Source organism: Schistocerca serialis, chromosome 3, assembly GCF_023864345.2.
Source record: "Schistocerca serialis cubense isolate TAMUIC-IGC-003099 chromosome 3, iqSchSeri2.2, whole genome shotgun sequence".
Taxonomy (NCBI): domain Eukaryota; kingdom Metazoa; phylum Arthropoda; class Insecta; order Orthoptera; family Acrididae; genus Schistocerca; species Schistocerca serialis.
In genome coordinates this window covers 288,048,016-288,071,819 of record NC_064640.1, presented here as the reverse complement: position 1 = coordinate 288,071,819, position 23,804 = coordinate 288,048,016, and the positions used below count along the sequence as shown (strand labels likewise).

The 23,804-nt window shown below is 38.7% G+C and overlaps 1 protein-coding gene and 1 pseudogene across 1 annotated transcript in view; one reads left to right on the top strand and one right to left on the bottom strand.

The window, feature by feature from the left end:
• Positions 1 to 23,804, top strand: part of LOC126470070 (protein Hook homolog 3-like) — a 204,900-nt gene that overhangs the window by 65,535 nt on the left and 115,561 nt on the right. Inside the window, exon 4 of the mRNA XM_050097578.1 lies at positions 16,505 to 16,607. Within this exon, the coding sequence (XP_049953535.1) occupies positions 16,505 to 16,607 (103 nt within the window). The remainder of the gene's footprint in view (positions 1 to 16,504; positions 16,608 to 23,804) is intronic.
• Positions 6,183 to 6,300, bottom strand: LOC126472345 (5S ribosomal RNA; annotated as a pseudogene).

Below are 23,804 nucleotides of genomic sequence, written 5' to 3'. Positions count from 1 at the left end.
TCGCAGTTTGGTCTCTTCCCTCAAAAACAGCCCAGCCAGCCCCAGCCAACAGCGCAGCTTAATTGGAAAATTCATGTTATGGATCTCCTAAAGCGACTAGGTTCAGCAACTTTTGCGATCAGAATAATTGTCAATTTTGAGGATATAGAAGTTAGTTAGCTAACGTACTTTGCATGCTTTCACTCTCTGATGTCATACAGAATAATATTTTGTTGTAACTCAACATTTAGACAAAAAGTATTCACTGCTCAAAAGAAAGTGGTTAGAATAATGTGTGGCGTTCATAGTCGCACATCTTGTAGGCATCTTTTAAAAAGATTGGGAATTCTTACTACAGCCTCACAATACATCTACTCACTAATGAAATTTGTTCTCAACAACATGGACCAGTTTAAAAACAACAGTGACATTCATGATTATAATACCAGAAAAGACAAAGACTTACACTATCCTTTGCTCAACCTATCTTTGGCACAGAAAGGGGTAAAATATGCTGATGTAAAAATTTTCGACAAATTACCAGATGAAACAAGGTGTCTGACAGACAGCAGTAATAGCTTCAAAAATAAATTGAAATCGTATCTCCTTGACAACTCCTCCTATACCATAGATGAATTCTTGAATAGGAATAAATAAATCTATAAATATAGTATATGCATTTTGTGCCATTTAAGGGAATGGGGTAAATAATAGAAATATTGATCTTTAACTCTGTATTTATGTATATTAAAAAATTTTGTTTCATATGTGCATTTCTTGTGCACTTGACATGTTCCACATCATAACGGCTACCATACCATGCGATTGATCAATGGAACACACAACCAACTAACTAACTAACTACAGTGGAGACTCCGTTTCTCCATTTGTTGTTGATTTGTGTGGTTTAACATTAATGTCCCTCCCCAGTTGTTTCATTGTTCAAGTATCGCCATTTTTATGGCTTGTAAGTAACTGTCATTCACCACTAAAACCCTCATGTCTTCCTATAGGCATTATTTAGGTTTAAAAAAAAGTTACTGATTTCCCACTGCCAGAGTCTGAACATACTTCCAGAAATTACGTGAGTTTGTAGTTATTAGCCAGTGGCTACTGCCCAGTGACAGTTTAGCAGTGTTATTGTCCTTCTGATGGAATGTCTTTGTATCTGTTTGGTCCAGGGAAAGAAACGTTATGTGGGATCAAGTTCAGTGACAGCAAAGAGACTGAGGGAAAAGTACAGAATTGACTTGGCAATAATGGTACAGAATTTTTCACTGAGGGTATAAGAAGACTTGTAAGAAAATGGGACAAGCGCATAGAGCCTGGTGGCAACCTCATATGTAATTTAATCTGCCCCAAAGTTCAATAATTTACGTACCTCCTGTCAGCGTTATCTAGATTCACAGTTACAAAATTTTGTTGCTGCTGCTGCTTTTATGGCAATATCAAATGGCTTTTGTGATTCTTTTTCAAATTTTGAGTAAATATAGTGTTTGCAAGATATTTCTCTGGTTTTGGAAGGACATCTATACTGCATAAAAAGAGCATACACTGTTAATTACTTTTGTGTTGTTGCTAGCAGCTGCATATCGGATACAATGTGGCAGTTAATTTTTATATAATTAAGTATTCAAGTTCCAAGTCGTATTAATTTCATTCCTTGTGCGCTCCAAAAGTGTCACTTTTTTTTTTTTTTTTTCAAATGTTTTAATATCTAAAGTGTCTGTAATTTTATTAATTGCTAGCTCAGGAACTGTATGCTATGACTAGGCCACAGATTCTTAATTCGTAAAGAGAGCATTTTAGGCACTTAAAATAGGCTCTTTCAGTAGCTCATTTAGGCTATATAAAACCTAAAATAGGCCCTAAAAATATTATGCAGAAAAACTAAATATAATGTAAAATACACAGTGTTGAAATATAAGCATATTATTATTGATTAAAAATAAGGAAAATTAAAATTTGCACAATTGCACAACACAGCAAAAATTACAGTACTTTAATGTTCAAATTGACCCCCAAACCTTTTAAGTTTTTCCAAGATAAAAATACTGTATAAAACACATAGCCACAAATTGAAATTCGTGTAATATGTAATTTAATAAATGCTGGCTAAATCAGTTGTTTCAAACATTCATATCATAGTTGGGTTCACAGTAAATAACTAATACCTTTTCTGGGTTTTCCAAAAGAAAACTACAGTGCATGTTTATCAGTATTAATTTATATACCAAAAAAGAACGTTCTACATCAACGGGTGTGATGTAGGCATGCTTTACTTTTGGCGCACATGTAACAGGAATGCTGCAATAAGGGGAGCTTGATTTCCCACTAATTATGTATGCTGCTGCTGCATGTGAGTCCTTCAGGCTGGTGTTCTTTCCCACAATTCTTTCCCATTTTTACCCTTACTTTTTCTCCCGCTTCACCTGACCCTTCATTAATTTTCTTTTTAACTTCTTCCAGCAAAGAAATAACTTTTCTATATGTCATATAGCGCAGAAAGTCTGGCAGCCAGTATTATACAACTATACCTTGAGCTGTTATCAGCATTTCCTTCTGTTGAACTGCTGGTGCACTGAAATTAAAAGGCATATGAATATCTTTCTTCATGGAATCAGGCAGTTGGCCAGGATTCTATAAGTTCATTCTTCCCACTTTAGATTCTTGTAAGCAATTTTTAGCTTTTGAAAGTACAAGAATTTTGTTATATAAATAAATAGATACCTTTTAGGATTTTAAAGCTAAATAGGCAAAAATAGGCATTAATGTTGAAATAGCATTTTAGGTGCTATAAAATTGTTGGTTTTGAGCTTAATTAGTCACAAAACACACAAGTGCAACTTTATTTACAACTAGGAACTCGGGAAAAGAATAGGTTTTAACCTAAAGTTCAACAGTCTAGCTATGACTCTCACTCGTATCCTGTGTGAAAATGGTGAAACTGCTTATTTGACTCCTCATTGGAATAGTGTACTCTTCTGAAACATTGCACATTCTACTTTTAGAGCCTTTCTTATTGTTACACTAAACCACATTAGAGCAAAATAATTCAGTGGTGTTCTCTATCACTGCAATTGTACAAGCTTAATTTACTGTTACATAAAGTGAGTATATGTGCTCCTTAAACAATTTCTTGTCCATAACGCATGAATAAAGCAGAATGGACAGTTCCCAGGGAGACCACAAGTGTGGCCATTGGGTTGAATCCAGGTTAATGCTGGCATTACTAGTGTTACACAAATACATTGTATCAGGGATACAAACAGAATCAGTAAAACACTGTGTGCTTGATACCCACTGTAAGCTAGCTGTACATTTGTATCTACACTTTCACCTTCACCTACACCTATTTCTGCATAGATATTTGCCATATCACTGGACAGTGCATTGCAGAGAGTTCATTGTACCATTACTATTTATGCCCTGTCATTTTCCACTCGGAATTGGAATGAGGGAAAAATGATTGTCTGTATGACTCTGCACAAGTACTAATATCCCTTAACATTCACTGACAATGGCGGCAGCTCCACATGCAACACACTTTTAGCACTTTATGTGTTATCTTCTTATTGTAACGAGCTTACTTATAGACCTTCTTGATTCTCTGTAATTGTGTGTAAGTACTGCATGTCACTTATATATATATATATATATATATATATATATATATATATATATATATATATATATATATATATATATAAGAGGGAAACATTCCACGTAGGAAATATATATCTAAAAACAAAGATGATTTGACTTACCAAATGAAAGTCTGTATATGTGTGGATGGATATGTGTGTGTGTGCGAGTGTATACCCGTCCTTTTTTCCCCCCTAAGGTAAGTCTTTCCGCTCCCGGGATTGGAATGACTCCTTACCCTCTCCCTAAAACCCACTTCCTTTCGTCTTTCCCTCTCCTTCCCTCTTTCCTGATGAGGCAACAGTTTGTTGCGAAAGCTTGAATTTTGTGTGTATGTATGTGTCTGTTTGTGTTTCTATCGACCTGCCAGCGCTTTCGTATGGTAAGTCACGTCATCTTTGTTTTAATTATATATATATATATAATCACACACACACACTATAACACTTACTTGTATCTCGTTGAAACACAGACATTTCCACCTAGAAGGTACAACAACAGGGGAAATGTATAGTTATGTGATAGCCGCATGCTAGCCATTGTTCGTAGAGTCATAGATGTGTTGTAAGCTTAACACAAATAAAGCTGAGATATGCCAAACATAACACACTGTGCCACAGATGAGTGTATGACAGATAGTCAGTTACTGTCAGGATATCTCACCGGACATAGGCCATGAGATATAGCATCCCAGCGGTCATCCATTACGATGGTTTCAGTGTGCTATCCCAGTGAATTGATCCAGTTCCAGCAGGACCACTCACAGGTTCACACGAGTTGAATTGTTTAGCAATGGATTTTGCAACTGACTGATATTGACCTGATTGACAGGCCTGTTCGAATGCCGGACTTGAAACCCATTGAAAATTTGTGGGACAGAATGAAGCATCACGTGAACTTGTGCTGGCTGACACCAGCCCCTGGATCTGGTGTCAGATGTGTGGGGGAGTCTTGTGGATGATGAGATATATTTCCATAGGCTAACAATCTCCATGCCTCAATGGATGAGGTAGATGATTGCAGCTGGTTGTGGGCAGACCTCATACTAGCCTCATCCCAGATGTGAAACTTTCCTCCTGTCACTTTACTCCACTTTATATGACAACATTTGATACAAGTGTGTTTTTTAATTGGAAATCCATATGAAATAATTGTAATTTACATTTTATTTATTGAATTTGTGCTCCCTAACATTTAATACATGTAAATTTGAATATCGTACCTGCTTATCACTTTCATTTCAATATACAAATCCAACCAGATTCTAATAAATATTGTCTGGCAGAATTTAAATCTCTTATTCAGACCCATTACACTTAATAGTTGAATGTATTTTTCCCAGCAGATTTGTAATTTTTCGTACAAGGGAACCTCCCCATCGCACCCCCCTCAGATTTAGTTATAAGTTGGCACAGTGGATAGGCCTTGAAAAACTGAACACAGATCAATCGAGAAAACAGGAAGAAGTTTTGTGGAACTATAACTTATAACTAAATCTGAGGGGGGTGGGATGGGGAGGTTCCTTTGTTAGAGACAAAAATTTATGAGCTGATCATTAAAAAATTATTCTCTCTTACTCACATTCATGTTAACGATTTTTTGTTCTGCATCTGGTTTCCCATTCTATCTGCTACTTCTATTTATAGTTTTGTCCATGTAAGCAAAACTTTCTCATTGGCAACTTAATTTGTAACTGATTGTTTTCAAAATAGTGTGTGATAGTGAATTTTAGTGTTACCAAATAAAATGGCAAAAGTATTACTTTTGAGCTTGGAACTTACATTTTAGTGTGTAATTGGAAAAAAGTACACTATTAGCACTATAATTCATGCAAAGAACTGAATAACTATTCAATTAGTTACTCACTCTTACATTTGAAATACAAGCTATGTAAAAGTTAAAATTTTGCTAGAAGTCTGATTGAACTAAAATCATGTACTCCTCAACACAACTATATTCTCTCATTCTCATAAAACCAATGCCCTTAAAATAACTTGGATGAATTTTGTTTAAAATTCTGGGAATTTTTTATACAGTTTTTGTTAGCTCATAGTACAATAGTCCTCTTAAAGACCCCCAAATAATGTGCACTAGCATTGTATTCAAGACATGAGAAGCTACCACAGAAAGGCCTTTGGTACCTACCTACCATGACAGGAACATGGAAAAATATTGTCAAGAATGTGGAAACGAACTCTGGTTCAGCGAGTGATGACCAGATACTTCGACCTTGAGCTACTTGCACAGCGACTTAACACTTTCTTTGAACCACGTGTAGCACTGTTGGTCAAATCACTACATATTTCACAACTGCTGTTGAAATCCTATACTTTCATGTATATTGTTAAAAAAAAAAAGCACTCCGTCTTCAGGCCACAAGTGGCCTACCGGGACCATCCGACCACCATGTCATCCTCAGAGGAGGATGCGGATAGGAGGGGCGTGGGATCAGCACACCGCTCTCCCAGTCATTATGATAGTATTCTTGACCGAAGCCACTACTATTCAGTCGAGTAGCTCCTCAATTGGCATCACGAGGCTGAGTGCCCCCCGAAAAACGGCAACAGCTCATGGCGGCCTGGATGGTCACCCATCCAAGTGCCAACCACGCCCGACAACGCTTAACTTCGGTGATCTCACGGGAACCAGTGTATCCACTGCGGCAAGGCCGTTGCATGTATATTGTTTAACTGGTATTAATTTCCATTGTTTTGTGGAATACATCTCACTGGTATGATAATACGTTGTTGCTATAATCCAGCATGGGCATTAATAGGGCAAAAGTTTTGTTACAAATTGTGACATGGCAGCACATGCCGAGAATGCCTGTTGTGGGACTTAGTCATTTTGCATGTGAAGGTTTTTGTTTTGTTGACTGTACATTGAAGGCACTGGAATTGTTCTGCAGTCTGTTGCAGATTATGGTTATTGAAACTTTCTCAGCAGCATTTCTTCTTCCTTCCAAAAAGTCACATTTAAATGTTACATTTCTGTAACACACTTTTATTAGGTGATCTGATGTTATAGATCTAGTAGCTCACTGCTGAATTGCTTCAGTGTCTGCCTTTAATGTGACATGGTGAAGATTTCAAACACCCAAGCCATACTCAGTTGATGACATCGCTTTCCCATACACAACAGAGTGTACTCTCAGTGTGCTGCTCACCCTGTTATATATATATAGAGAACAAGAGCAATCCTCTGACATTTTTGTGGAACCCTCCTGATGTTGCCTTTGTCTCCAATGAACTTACATTGGCCAGAACCACGTTGTGGACTTTGTCACTCAAAAAGTTTGTGAGGCAGTCACATATACGAGAACCTTTTCTGTATTCCTGGGCTTTTTGTAACAAGCTGTAGTGTGGTTCAGTGTATACTGCTTTCCAGAAACCAACGAGTATTGAATCTACCTGTTCCCAGCACCTATGGTTAAGAGAATATTGTGTGCGAAAAGGGTGAGCTGTGTTTTGTGTGAGCTGGACATGTATATGGTAGGAGGATTCAAATGCCTTGCGTGACCAACCTGGTTTATGTTTTTTTATTATTATCCCCCCAAATAATTTTGGGCAGATGCTGAATTAATTTCTTGAACAAAAGCACTTTGTCATAAAGTGATACTATGTGCCCATTGTGGGAGTTGGCTTTGGAATCTGGACCCACCCAGTATTGTTATTTATGCCAAACATATACAGGTAAATTAGAATACAGCATAGCACAAGTGCAGAAACAGCAAGGACAGTAATCACTGGTACCACTGATGCAATGTTTTCTAATCAGTGAATGAAAAAAATTGGCTTTTAAGTGGTCTTCACTTTTCTTCTGGACCCATTTTTCAGGGATAGGAAGTTAACTCTGAGTCTGGAAAAATATGCAAAAATATTCAGCCAGATCATGATAAGATTTCAGTTTGGTGCAAATATTGGCAACTTGCTTTAAATGCAGAAAAATGTAAAATTATACACTTCGTAAGCAGTTTCTTATGACTACAATATCAATGAAACACTAGTGGAGTCAGTTAACTCATACAAATACCTATGGAATGATCGTATAGGCTCATTTGTAGGTGAAGCAGTTGGCAGACTTTGGTTCATTGGTAGTCTAAAAGGAGATTGCTTACAAAACAATTGTGCACCTCATTTTAGAATATGGCAATATTGCATGTATTCGGAGGAGGGCAGTACAAATGATCACAAGTTTGTTTGATTTATGTGAGAGGGTGACGTAAGTGCTCAAAAATCTGAATTGGTAGATCCTTGAAGATAGACAACACTTATCCCATGAAAGCCTACATACTATATTCCAGTCCCCTACGTATAATGCCTATAAAGACAGCAAAGACAAGATTACACTAATTACAGTGTGCACATGCATTTTAGCAGTCATTCTTTTTGTACTCCGTATGAGTTTGGAAGAGGAAAAAACAATAACGTATGGTAAAAGGTAACTGGCTTTTTACTTCACAGTGATTTGCACAGACTATGTATTTAGATGTAGATTCAATGAAATTGATACTTAAAACTTGACTGGTCTCTGAAACTTGGTAAAAAGTGAGATGCACACATGAAAGTAATTAATTCATTCATACCTTCACTAGTAGAACTGTTTTGTGGCATATATATTCTATTTATCAGCCAAATGCTAATGATGTGGTACAAATTGAGTTCTCTTTTAACCTGTTCATTTCAAATTGCTCATATCCCTTTTCCAAAAACTATTATTTGCTGTGCCTTTCTCATGATCCTTACCACTGATTTGTTTCTTTGACATTGTTAACCAGTAAGTACTACGGATGTTGACAGGAACAGAGTTATTATGGAGGAGTCTCTCAGACCACTCTTTTGTTTCTCTATACATATTAAAAATTAAAAGTCCTCCGCCAAGTTCTTTTGTCTGTGTGTGAAGGCTATTTTCACTATTAGACAGTCTTATTAATGTGGAAGGTTTGTGTGTGTAATTTATAATTATACTGATGATGTGTGTGTAATATATGTATTGGTATCTGTTTTGTATTCAAGTGGCATTTTGTATGACACATCATGGCAATGATGGGAGCTATATAGGAGGTAGTATGTGAGGGGAAAATCAGTGAAGTAAACTCCTACCGAAACTCCAGAGAGCAGTGAAGCTTGACCAGAGTTTATACATATTATAAAGTCATTTGCCACATTGTTTTCTGTCTGTATGTGAACATCAGGCAGCAGAACTGAACATAAACCTTTCCAAGGCAAAAGTTACGTCTAATAAAATGCAGCATGGTAGGAAATGAAAAACAAACTGGATACTGTCGGAGAATACATCTATCTTGGCCACTTTTTAAAATGATGGTAGACATAAGATCGAAAACATTTTGATGCCTCAAGCTAGGCTGACAAGCATTTGGAAGACATTCAACTGTCATGGCAGTACAACTTGAAAAAAGGGGAGAAAAAAGAAAAGTTTTGGATCAGTGTGTTCTCCCTATTTTGACTTACTCATGCCTATGAGGAATGGACACTTCATGACTATACAAGATAGAACTTTTCATCAAGGGATGGAAACATCTCTGTTGGTATTTACAAGGTAAGATGGGAAAAAAAAGAGGGGCAGCAGGGCAGAAGACATCATATCAGTTACCGACATCAAGGACATCCTGGAGAGAATAGCCACTATGAAATGGCAATGGACTGTCCGGTGGTGCCAAAAGAAATGACAATGGATGGACAAAGGCAGTGCTGGAATGGACTTCAAGACACAGAGACAGACCACGGGGAAGGCTGCCAGACTGATAGGAATAGGACAAAGACCTGTGGAAGATCACTGGAGTCAATTGGCTGAATATTGCTGAAGGACATTCCTCAAGGCAGAAGAAATTGCAGACATCCCTGAGCTCAATACTTGGAGAGGCCACATCGTTTAATGATAGAAATGGGTGCTGCTGCTGCTGCTGCTGCTACTGATGATGATGATGATGATAATGATAATATGAAGGCCAATCTCAGGAACAACTGTAGGGATTTTGACACGGTTTTGACTAATAAATAGACTGATCATGAGGAAGGTTTACATATACAATTCATTATTGTTATGCCAGAAAACTGAAGTGTGTTAGTGCTACCTGTATGAAGGCAGGGTGGTTTGCTAGTTGTATATAAAACAATTGTTTTGTGTGAATATATATTTTCATGACTTCCTGTGTTCATTACACTTCTTGGACTAGACTCTATGGAAGTTAAGTTTTTTTTTAACAATGCATGATTTAAAACCCTTTGATAACTAACCAATACAGTAAAATTTGTAGTGTGTTTTTATTTTATGCATTACTAAAATAACTAAAAATAGTTACCTCCCCACTCACTTACAGAGTGTCATTAGTAATAAAATTAGAGATTCGCAACATTACTATTTGGAAAAACTCAACTCAGTTATGAGAAGTTGTATGTGAAATCAGCTTTGAGTTTATTACTCATTGTTTCTGTTGTGTCTTCTCTTGCACACTGTGTGGCTCTTTAGTGGATACAGGAGCAAAGAACAGATGCTGTTCATGAAGAGAGAAGTCAGATGTTAATTTATTATTATTAATTTATGGGCACATAGAAAGATTTGTGAAATAGCTGCTACTCCTGATCATCTGAGTTGTCAAATTGTAGTGCTGATAATAAAAACAAAACTCTTTCTTAACAGTGCGTGAGAAAACATCTCTGCCTGTTCCACTGGTTGCAAATGAACTGTAAACTGGTTTGTCCCCAATTTGAAAATGGCCAAATGCACTTATTACCCAGTTAGTGCTTTCAATTCAGTGACATCAACATCTTGTAGATAGAACTAGCAATCATTAGCATACTTTGCTCTAAGTTTAGATTTTTTTGAATTTGTCCATAGAATGATTTCATCTAAAATATCTTTGGTAAACCAAAGCAGGTTTCTCCAAGACTTTTCATCCACCTGTCACAGGTCAAACAGCTGGAAGGTGATGTGCATTGTCAACAGTTGTCATATCTTCACCATTTTCAATTTCCTTCTTCGAATTAGTCTTGTGATCACTGAATATCTTAAAAGCAGGGTTTTTATTGCTGTTGTCAAATTCTCCGTCTGAGAATTCATTGAGTCATTCTTGAACATCCCCATCTGTGTCATGTAAAACACATTGTGTGCAAGGTCCAGCTTTCTCTGCCTTTGAGAAATGCTAACATTCAATAAAAACATGCCATGCATTTACTATGGTCTGTCAGTGTCATATTTCTGAAAGGCCAAAAATAAGAAACAAAATGCAGCTATAATGTAACAGTTTTGTCATGTCTAGCTTACCATCCAATAGGAATGTACACAGAACATTCATTTCACTCTGCAGGTGTATGTGAAATATCATTAAACATAGGATTGTAGAGGTCTTGGAGACAGCCCATAGTGTTTAAGGGCTAAAAATAAAATAAAATAAAATAAAAAGTAATGGAAAGTAACTTTTGAGTTTCTCTGTCTTTCCTGTTATCTGAAATACAGTGTCATAGTTTCATTTAGAGACTGTTGTGAAAAGCACTTTCTGAATGATAGTGCTTGTGTAGTTAATGTACTGTTACAGTTGTGCAGCACCATTGTATGGCATTGATTAAGAGAAAACATTGTTACGTGAAAATTTATGATATGTCAGATATGAAAATTGCTGTATGAAAGGAAGATTTTCCCAATATTGTTGTATTATAAAGATGTAGCTACATCTGGACAATAAGGGGAAGGATGAGAAAACAAAAAAGCACTATTGTAGAAGGTTGTATACTTCTAGTGGAGACTTCACAGATGTGCAAACACTGATCAAAATGATCCGGAGGTCAGTCCAGATATTCTGTTTTCTCTGGAACAGCTTGGGATATAATTACTCATTATTATTGGAGAAAGATAAGAAAGTTCTTCAACACACTTAGACTTATTAACTACACACATAAATTGTAAGTAGAACATTACTCACTGAACCAGAGCTACAGAGATGACAGGTATAAATTGTGTTTGTTATGTTGGTTCACGTTGCACAGTAATTTAAGACACAAATTGCTATGATGCGTCAATACTTTTATTCATGTAGCTTTTTAATGTTTTGTGTTTTGTTGAAGTGGGTGAACTAGAAGACCTCTCATCATGCAACTCTTTTTTTCTAGGCAGTTTATTGCCAATATAAATTCATTCAAACTTGGTGAAGATTTATACAGTGTATGCATATTCATTTTTAACGGTTAATGAATGGATGGTTGCATTACAAAGCACCCGTACTTCTCTTGAGGGAGATCCATCAGAAGGAAATCCAGCAACTCCACCCATAGTTTGAAACAGAGAGAAAGTGTAAATTTGGCATTGGACAGTTGTTGATTAAAGGCATGAGAAATTTGAAAATAGTGTACAGTGTATTTTATAGGAATTTGTACAATATAGACACTGGATTTATTGAGTGCTGACCAAAAGTAAATATCAAAACAATTTTTCTAAAAAATCTTAAGACCATTTTACAAAGAATGCAATTATTCCTATACTGTGCTTGGTTACCACCTCATTACTGAAATGAGAAAAGGTAGTGCGTGGAAGTTAGTGGCTCTACACCAAAGAAGGCAAACGTAATTTCATGTGCTGGAAAAGTTATCAATGCACCTGCTCCAAAAGGTGGGAAAGTGGGGACCATCCATCTTATTCATCAGATTCCAACTGGGTTCTGACTCCCTTGAAGATGTTACAGCAGCTGTAGGTTGATATTTTGATATCTTTCAATGTTCACATTTCATTCATGGAATATATTTACAGGAGAAATGCTGGGCGAATATATTGATATAAAATGAAACGACATAAGAAGTGTGCATGTGACAGTATTTCTTTTCCAGGCCTACCCTCATAATTAACATGGATTTTTGTATGTTGTTATCAGTAGAAGTCCAGATTAACACCATTTATCTTAGAGGTTGAAAATACCGCTTCAGTTGTAAATTACTTTATTTTCACATGACCGGTTTCAGACTGTTATAAGCCCATCCTCAGGTGTCGTAGCTGTTCTGCGCTCATAGGCAGCACACCGCGCTTGGTACACACAGCGCTCGGGGACCACAGCACAGCTACGACACCTTTTAGATTAGATTAGATTAGATTAGACTAGATTAGTACTTGTTCCATAGATCATGAATACAACGCTTTGTAATGATGTGGAACGTGTCAGGTTAATAAAAGGTGTCTATACAAGATATTACATTACACAAAATATTACATGACACTCAATATTTTTAACTTTTGTTGTTGTTGTGGGGGTTGGGAAATTACCCACTTACTGTATCCAAAAATTCATCTAATTAGTAGGAGGAGTTGCCATTAAGAAATTCTTTAATTTCCTTTTAAATGCTATATGGCTATCTGTTAGACTTTTGATGCTATGAGGTAAGTGACCAAAGACTTTTGTGACAGCATAATTTATCCCTCTTCTGAGCCAAAGTTAGATTTAACCTTGAGTAGTGAAGATCATCCTTTCTCCTAGTGTTGTAGCCATGTACACTGCTATTACTTTTGAATTCATTCGGATTGTTAATAACAAATTTCATAATTGAATATATATATTGTGAGGCCACAGTGAAGATTTCTAGCTCTTTAAATAAGTGTCTGCAGGATGATCTTGGATGAACTCCAGCAATTATTCTGATTACACGCTTTTGTGCAATTAACACTCTTTTACTCAATGATGCCATACGAAAGCAGAGAATGAAAATAGGTGTGGTAAGCTAAATTACTCAGATGTATATTGACAAAATTTGCAGTGACCCTAATAGCATAAGTAGCTGAACTCAAACGTTTCAGCAGATCCTCAGTGTGTCTTTTCCAGTTCAACCCCTCATCAATGCATACACCTAGAAATTTTGAATATTCTACCTTAGCTACCGATTTCTGATCAAAGTCTATATTTATTAATGGTGTCATTCCATTTACTGTGTGGAACTGTATATACTGTGTTTTGTCAAAGTTTAATGAGAGCCCATTTGCAGAGAACCACTTAATGATTTTCTGAAAAACATTGTTTACAATTTCACCAGTTAATTCACGTCTGTTGGGTGTGATAGCTATACTTGTATCATCGGCAAAAAGTACCAGCTTTGCATCTTCGTGAATATAGAATGGCAAGTCATTAATATATATTTAGAACAGCAGGGGACCCAAGACCGAACCTTGCGGCACCCCATTCTTGATTGTTCCGCAGTTTGAGAAATCACCAGTTTTTTACATGTTGTGTGAACTGTTTATTTCAACTTTCTGCACTCTTCCAGTTAGGTATTATTTAAACCATTTGAGCACTGTCCCATTCATACCACAGTACTTGAGCTTATCTAGAAGTATTCCATGATTTACACAATCAAAAGCCTTTGATAGATCACAAAAAGTCCCAACGGGTGACTTCCGGCTACTCACAGCATTTAATATTTCATTAGTGAAAGTATATATAGCATTTTCCATTGAAAAACCCTTCTGGAAACCAAACAGACATTTTGTTAAAACTTTATTTTTACAAAGGTGTGAAGCTACTCTACAATACATTACTTTTTCAAGAATTTTGGATAAGGCAGTCAGAAGAGAGATTGGGCGGTAGTTGTTGACATCAGACATATCCCCTTTTTAATGCAGTGGTTTAACAATGGCATACTTCAGTCTATCTGGGAAAATACCCTGCTTCAGAGAGCTATTACATATGTGGCTAAGAATCCCACTTATTTCTTGGGAACAAGCTTTTATTATCCTGCTGGAAATGCCATCAATTCCATGTGAGCTTTTATTCTTGAGAGTGTTTACTATCTTCCTAATTTCAGAAGGAGAGGTGGGTGGAACTTCAGTTGTATCAAATGGTGTGGGTAAGGCCTGTTCCATTAACTGCCTTGCTTCATCTAATGAACATTTGAATCCTATTTTCTCTACAACATTTAAAAAATTATTACTCAATTTTTTTTCGACTCCGGCTTGTTGTTTATCAAGTTTCCATTCGCTTTGATGGTGATGCCATCATCCTGTACTCTTGGTTGCCCTGTCTCCCTTGTAATAATATTCCAAATTGTTTTGATTTTGTTATCAGAGGTATTAATCTCAGACATGGTGCACATGCTTCTGGACTTTTTAATAACCTTTCTTAATGTACCACAGTAGTTTTTATAATATTTGGCTGTTTCTGGGTCATTACTCTTTCTTGTTGTTAGATACAGTTCCCTTTTGTGGTTACAAGATATTTTTATTCATTTAGTAAGCCAAGGTTTTTTGCATGGTTTCTTATAATTAGATTTAACTGCTTTCTTGGGAAAACAGTTTTCAAATTCTCTTACAAGTGTATCATGAAATAAGTTATATTTTAAATTAGCATCGGGTTCCTTGTACACCTCATCCCAGTCTAACTGCTGAAGATTTTCTCTGATATTTCTAATTGCTGAGTCATTAATTGAATGCACAACTTTGGAGGGTAGTTTTGAATTACTGAATGGAGCTATGTCATATACTGTAACTAGCTGAGCATCATGATCAGAAAGCCCATTCTCAACAGGACAAGAATTTATGTTTTTAAACCTATCTTGGTCTATAAAAGTGTTATCTTTCAATGTGCTGCTGTCCTTTACTACCCGAGTAGGAAAATTAATGACAGATGTCAAATTGAAAGAACCGATCAAGACTTCCAGGTCATTCTTCCTATTTCACTCTTTCAGTGAATCAACATTGAAGTCCCCACAAATATTAATTTGCTTTCCCTATCTGACAAACAGCACAACAAGGCATCCAAGTTTTCCAGGAATAAATGAACGTTTCCTGAAGGGGACCTATATACTGTTACAGTTATAAAAGAGCCCTCCTTCAGTTTAAGTTGACAGGCACATGCTTCTGTATGTTGCTCTAGACAAAACTTTTTTGTATCTAAGCTTTCTACACAGTGATAACTTTTACCATATATGGCAACTCCTCCTCCCACCTTATTCTCTCTACTCATATGTGCAGCTAGTTTATGACCACTGATATTTACCTTTTCCATATCAGGCAGAGTGTGATGCTCAGACAGGCATAGTATATCTGTTACATTATCAGATCCATTGTCATCTAAACAAACCAGGATCTCATCTACTTTATTCTTCAATCCCAGAATATTTTTGTGAAAAATGGTAACATTATTTTTTACTTTACTTTTGTGAGAATCTACTTTTTTCTTTAATCCACCAATATTTTGGTTAAATATGGTAACATTATTATTTACTTTCCTGTTGTGAGAATTTTGTGAGTTTTGGACCTCTTTAGCACCTGAGGATGGGCTTATAACAGTCTGAAACCGGTTGTGTGAAAATAAAGTAATTTACAACTGAAGTGGTATTTTCAACCTCTGCTATAATGCTCAGTTGCGGATGTTGTTCCAACAGGATTGTTTGTTCCATTTATCTTGTTTACACTAAGTGAAGAAACAGTAAATTATTCCATTTTTTATTCTCATGAAGAAAAATATTACGTTTATACTATGTCTAAGGCCAAGTATAGAATGTCAAGTAGTGAAATTGTCAGTACATAACCCTATATCACACGACATGAATTTGTGGTTAACTGGCTGTCATTACTTTTGCTAGTTCTGAAATCAAAACTGTCTGTACCCATTATTAGGGATCAGATTCTTGAGAATAAAGTTAATGTAATCAACCAACAAATATGTTTTATATTTGGGAATTTGTGGTGTACTTACATAACCTTTCTGTAATTCATTGTTCCTGGTGGTGTTTAACTCTCACCCAGCAGTAGTTTTTTGAGTTGTCAATGTTAAAATTTTCAAACCTAAAAATTAAGGTTCCACTGTATATAATTATTAATTGAATCAATGTATCAGATTAGTGAGGTTCTTTTTTGTAGTTTCAAGGTAATGTGGTGTTTGTTGCAGGTCAGCAACTTGAAGAAAGTAATTGAAGGCATAGTGGATTACTATCATGATGTTCTTAATCAACACCTTAGTGATTTCAACAAGCCTGATGTTGTCAGAATTGGTTTGTATTACTGCTTATTTTCAAACTTCAGTTATTTTTTCTCAAATTTGGTGGTAGTGCTCAGAGAAAGTAGAAATAGTTTTCAGGACAATAACATTGAAACTCATATTACATGGCACAAAAGAGGAGGCAAATTGGTGACATAGATTCAAAGGAAAGCTCTGAACAATATGTCAAAGATGGACACAAAATGAAAAAGGCACTTTTAATGTGTATACAGGCATGACAGTACTGCTTCACTATACTGTCGGTATGGATAATTCACAGGGCTACGGTGGCCCAATAATAACCAAGGCAACAGAAACCCATGAGAGGGAAATGAACTCGCCATGTGAGTCAATCTGTGGGAAGCGGACAATGGGAACCCACGTAGAGATGAGCACGGGAAGAACTCAGCGCGTGGCTGGCACAGACGGCTAACAGCTAAGCACTCGGCACAACATATAGCATAATACGCTAGATGAGGTCCACAGTGGCTAAATCCAAGTAAGCACTGACCCACCCAGCGTGTTGTCACCCACAGTTAAACATTTCCTTTGCCAGTGGGTCTGCCCATACTATGTGTCATGTTCATCATCCGTGGCAGGTTTCCGCTGTATCCCGCTACACTGTGTATGCCAGCTTGTCTGCCTCCATTGTGGTGTCCACTGGAAAGGATACTAAATCCTTCTTCCCCCCTCCCCACCTCTGAAAAGCACACGTAGGGCCAAAATTATAAGGCTTGGGCTGCGACCTCTGCTGCGGAACCAGAGAGGCCCGTGGAGAATCTGACACCAGACCAACCACCAAAGGAGGCAATGTCAATGCCACTGGCTCTGCTAGAAGGGCAAGGAAGTTTTGGCAGCCAAGGTGATGCCTTCTCCATGGGTGAGGGGTGGGGGAAGGGGAGGAGGAGGAGGATGAGGAGGAGTAGGGTGGATCAAAATCCATAGACTCCATATCAGCAGGTGCAGGTAAAGCCTTCTCTGAAGGCTACTACTGCAAGTGCTAGGAGGACAGTGGAATGTGTGGAGGGGATGGCAATGGGAAAACACATTGTTGCAGGTGGGAGCCCTCACCCGGAACAACAACGTGACCCCATCTGCCACCTAGGAGACCAGCAGGCCATAGCAGCATTACCCTAACGAGGTGCAGGCATAGCCAATTTGCGTGGTGGGTCAGCTACTCACTGCCAACATCAACCACAAACAACTGACAACCTTTGTGACACCCCCCCCCCCCCCCCCCCCCCACACACACACACACACACACACACACACACTCAACACCCTGCAGCCACCTTTGCTGGCAGCTGAAAGACCCCCATAAGGAAAATGCGGCAGTTTACAGTGGTCTGTGGCATGCAGTTTAGGGTGCAGCAAATCTGGGAGACCCCATGGATGGCACCTGTCCAAACGTTCTGCTGGGTTGGACCTGTTGACCAACATTATCACCCTGTATGTAGCTAGAAAGTTTAAAAAATGCACTGTCACAGGAAGCAGCAGACACAGACATCTTCATTTGGCTGTTAAATGTATGCACAAAGTGCTTCACTTCCAAGTTAGAAGTTGCATTGAATGGTCTACTAGGCAGATGCTGGACACTATTGCGAACTTAAAAGTCTTCAAACTCCTGTCATACAAATTGCCAATCATTGTCAGATACCAAGGTCTTACGAATCCCCCAATGTCAAAAATAACTGACAATGCCTGAACCGTGACAGTCAACAACATGGAGGGCAGCTTGGATATGTACAGGAAGTTGGACAATGCATCGGTCACCAACAACCACATGCAGCTCAAAAAGGGGCCAGCGAAATCGGCATACACCTTATCCCAAGGGTGCTCTGGGACCAACCAAGGAGAGTACTGGTGTGGCAGTGCAGCCTGGTTCTGTGTACAAGCCTGGCAAATATGCATCAGATGTTTGATGTCATGATTGATTGCCGGGCAGTATTCATGACGTCTTGCCAGTGCCTTCATACAAGTCCCACCCCATTGTGACGTATGCAGCAAAAGGTGTAAGTGAGGATGCAGTGCTGGGGAATTACTGCATGACAGCATTGCTCCTCTGTGTGGCAAGCATGAGAATCACTGGACAGTGTTGAACCAATCATGTAGGAGGAAAAACTTATGCCACACCTGATCTGCAGCCAAAGATATGCACTCTGGCTGAACCAAGCGAGTCACCAAAATGATATTCCGGGAAAGCGGGTCAGCGGCTGTGGAAAGCATCTTTAATGTGCTGTCCAGGTTCTGACAGGACAGGTCAGCACCATTGTCATACTGAGACACATCAGAGGCTAGGGTTAAAGACTTGTCTGGCATAAAGAAAGCCAAACAGGGAGCAAAGTAGAAATGCTGCTTGAGAGACTGAATAGTCTGTTGACAATCTGCAGACCAGACAAACTTCACACCCTTGTGGTGAATCTGCTTAAGGGGCTGGCAGATATGTGCAGTCTGGGGAATGAACTGAGCATAATACAAAGTCTTACCCAAAAGAGACTGAAGCTCCTTCAGGTTCTTGTGCACCATTAGGTTGACAATGAGTGAGATCATCTTTACTAAGCACCTGACCCAAGAAATGTACCTTCAAGGAGAAAAAACTGCACTCCAACATGCAAGATAGGCCATTCTCCAGGAGGCATTGAGAAACTGACTGAAGGTTTCGTAAATTCTCCTCCCAAGTAGAGCCCATGACCCAGATGTCAACAAGGTAACTGATGCAACAGGGAATGTCCTGAATCAGCTGCTCCAAATATTGTCAGTAAGTTCCTGCTACAGATGAGATTCCAGAAGGCAAGCAGTTAAACTGAAAAAGGGGGTGTTGAGGACCAAGAAAGTCCAGAAAAGAGCATCCAGTGGCATCTGCAGGTAAGCATCACACAAACTGATGCAGGGAAAATAGTGACACCATGAGAACTTCATCAACAACTCTGCCTGCTGCAGAATCTGCAACACATTGAGTGCTGACAGTCTGTTCAAAATTACCACAAAGGCACATGGCACCATCAGGCTTCTGAATAGCCACCAAATGGGTGGCCTCACTCAATGAAATAAGAGAAACAATGCCCTGATCCTGACAATGCTGCAACCCAGCCTTTGTCTTGTCATGCATTGCAAGAGAATGGGGTGGGAGAGACAAAATTTGGGTACTGCCGATGGCTCAAGAGAAATAAGTGCCTTGTAATTTCCTGCTGAACCAAAGGTACTCTCAGACAGTGGGCAGTCAGACCACAGTAAGGAGTCCAAATCATGAAAAGAATGGATTGAGACACTAACACTTCAACAATCTGGAAGCCAAAAATAGAGCTCAGGTGGTCGTTGCAACTGTATGCACCCCAAGAGCCTGTATATATCTAGGCTACCTGTCACTCCCAGGTCTACCTAAAATTCAACTGGACACCCATCCACTATGTATGTGAGCAAAATATGCCAGAGTGACACTTGTGGGGCATAAGGAATATTCCCAGAGTCCATTGGAAACACTTGGGTGTCCGATGACTGAATCACAGCCTATCAACTGTCACAAACAGTTGCCAAACGATCTGCTACTGGCATATCCCACACATTGTCTCCATATACTGGGAGTTGGGGCACACAAATTACAGTCAGTGCAGGACCGTTGGCTCACCCAACAACCAGGAGAGTGACATTGAGGACCTGAAAAATGCCATTGGTGGCAATTATGATGATGTGAGTGCCGCAAACCCACCAAGCTCGACATGGGTGAGGACGTGCCGTGCTGCAACACCACTTCACCAGAAAAGTCAATGGCTCCATGGGAGGCATGGCTGTGTGGGGTATCCCAAAGGGCATTGGGGGTTGTTTACTGATCACATCCAATTGAGCCACCTGCCAATTATCAGAAAAGATGTCCCTTGCCTCAACTGTAAGCTCATGCGATTCTGCAATTTTGACATCAACTAAAGAAGGGCTGCACAAGATTAATGCCCTAGTCCGAACCTCATGACCAGGAGCTAGCCTGACAATAATATCCTGAATTAGTGTGTCTGCATAAGAAATAGCACATGTGTGAACACCCTGCAAATCGTTGATCTAGGCCACATCTGACTGCCCAGGATGCTTGTGGTGCTGGTTAAACTGTAACCGCACTACTCTCAAATGGGTTTGACATCCAGAATACTGTATAAGCAACTGATAAAGATCATCAAAGGAAGTCTTCAAATTTTGGACAACTTCGTATAAACCTGCACTGCTGGACAACAACAAGGCAACCTTGATAAGGATCGATGACACGCTTTACCTGGCAGTGCAGCAAGGAGCAGCGCAGGAAATTCTCCTATGTTTCCAATGACTCATTAAAACTGGCAAGTGTTTTTGGGAGTGGCAGGCATTGTGCAGAAAAGGGAACTGCAGGAACCTGGATCCCCTCCCCACTGTCAAGGCACATGCATGAAGCAAGTCTGCAGTCTGGTTTATTAGTGCCTCCTGTTGCTGCTTCTGCTGCTGCTATTGCTGCAGCTGGTGCTGCTCCTTTTGTATGCGCTACTGCTCCTACCAGAACTGCAGAAATGCTGGGTACATGGTGGTCCAAGTGAACACTAGGAAAATGGGAAAGAAAATATAGGAATATCACACGGGAAAGAAAATATAGGAATATCACACGCATAAAGATGTCCTCTGTAGCCACTTTAGTATGTACAAGAGCATGACAACCCTGCTTCAGTACTTGCTTGGTGCAGATACTTCACAGGCCAATGGTGGCTCAATAATAGCTGGAGAACAGAGCCCCATGAGAGGGAAACAAACTTGCAATTCAAGTCATTCTGTGCGGAAACAGAGGGTCTGAACCCATGTAGAGACAAGCACGGGAAGAACTCAGTGTGTGGCCTGTGCAGACAGCGAACAGCTAAGCACTCAGCCCAATACATGGCACAATATGCTAGGTGAGGTCTACAGTGGTCAAACTCCAGGTAAACACTGGCCCACGGGGCCTACAACTGCCCACAGGTAAACACCTTTGCTAGCAGGTCTGCCAATACTGTGTGGCACTTGCACCCCCGATAGCAGGTTTCCGCAACTATCTCACTGTGCCACCCACTTCAGCTCTAAATTTTTTGAGTTTCATGTAGCATTTCTGCATATTAATGTGCATCCTATAGGCGGAAAATACTAGGCATGATCAGAAACTAACAGGAATTTTTCTTTTTCTTAAATCATATTTATTTATTCATCAACATCAAATTTTTCCCTTCAGAGTAATTCCCTTCAGATGTAATACACTTGTGTCGGTGCTTTTTCCAATTTTGGAAGCACTTCTGGAACTCATTTTTCATTATGGTGTTCAGCTCCTTCAACAGTTCTGTTTCTATCTCATCAGTGGTGGTGAAGTAACCTCTTTTCATTGTTCTCTTCAGCCTTGGGAATAGAAGGAAGTTGCAGAGGGCCATGTCTGGCAAATATGCCGGATGAGGCAACATAACAGTTTCATTTTATGCCAAAAAATCATGAACTAGCATTGAGGTGTGAGCGGGAGCATTGTTGAGCTACAACAATGCCACAGTATTTTCTTCTGATTGCTTCATGCAAATGGCACATAACTTCCAGGTAGTATTCCTTATTGACCGAACGACCACAAGACAGGAACTCATGACGCACTGTCCCATTGTAATGGAAGAAAACAGTAAGAAGAACCTTCACATGTGATGGAACTCGTCAAATTTCTTTTTTGATTTTGGCTCTTCAGGTAGTTTCCATTGGAATGACTGACCTTTGGGTTCAATGTCATACCCATACACCCATGTTTTGTCACCAATTATAATCTCCTTTAGAAGTTATGGGTTGTTGTCAGCTTCATTCAATAATTACTGAGCAATATCTACACAATGCAGTTTTTGGTTGAAGTTCAACAATTTCAGAACAAACTTTGCTGATACATTTTTTATGCCCAAAACATCTGAAAAAATTGCTTGACATGAGCCACGGGATATGCCACCATCATCAGCAACCATTCTGATAGTGATTCAGCAATATTCCAAAACCATTGTCTTTACTTCTTTCACATTGTCATGGCATCTGGCGGGCATCATATTCAACATCTTCTTGACCCTCTTTGAAACATTTATACCATGTATAAACTCTTGTCATACTCATAGTAGATGTGCAAAGAGCCACAGTCAACATTTCAAATGTGGTGCTGCATTTTATTTCATTTTTCAAGCAAAATTTAATGCGGATTCTTTGATCCATGTTTTTGTAATTAAAAATTCACTGAACATTTGAAAACGCTTATACCCTTTTTGACTGTCAGCAATAAATGAAATATTCAAAACAGCTTAAAATTAAAACAAGCATCAGGAACATGTGTACCAACAAGATTTAAAAAAAGAGAAAGAAAACTGAAATTGGAGGTACAAAGCTTGTAAAATTAAAAAAAATCCCATCACATTTTGATCACACCTCATATATTATATTTGCTGCCAATTTAGAATGGTATAATGTGGTTTGATATATTTCATATGCACAAAGATAACGCACTGAAGAACATCTTATGATGGAAAGTATATATGTCTTATATACACTTACATATGTGAGTAGCCTTAGAACAAAGAATTTCATTATAGACCTGAAACATTACTGTACCAGTGTACAATATGCTATGAGATGTACAGCTGTGAAATATGTTATATAGAACTTTGCGTTTAAAATGTTTATGAAAGCCCAAAGTATGCATAATTGTAATTTTCAATTCCTTCATGGAAATGTGAGTAGTTGTGTGCATGAGCAGATTAGGGGATAGATGTCTTGGGAGGCTCGTCATAGAGAGAAGAAGGGAGAAAGGAGAGAATATTGGAGGAGGAATACAAAGTAGTCAAAAGAAATAAGAGACAGAGAGAGACTGAAAGGTAAAGTTGGAATGGCGTGGGAGAGAGGGGAAAAAAAGGGGGAGGGGGAGTGGGAGCTTGGATTGTTTACAGTGTGTGGGCCCATCTCCTATTCCAACTCAGTCACTGACACTTCTTATTTCATCCATAGCATGGCGGCACATGAAAGTAACAACACCATATACCAACTTTGCTTCGAACATTGCATGTCATTCTGTGTGGGTGTGACCAGGAACAAATTATTCATTGATATGATTGGCCAACCTGTGATCAAAGACAACCCCCTGTTGCTGAGCATACCATGTAATGCAGTGTGGTGGATTTCAGCAGCTCCTGCACAACCTATTCCATTTGAATTCTCCATATGGACA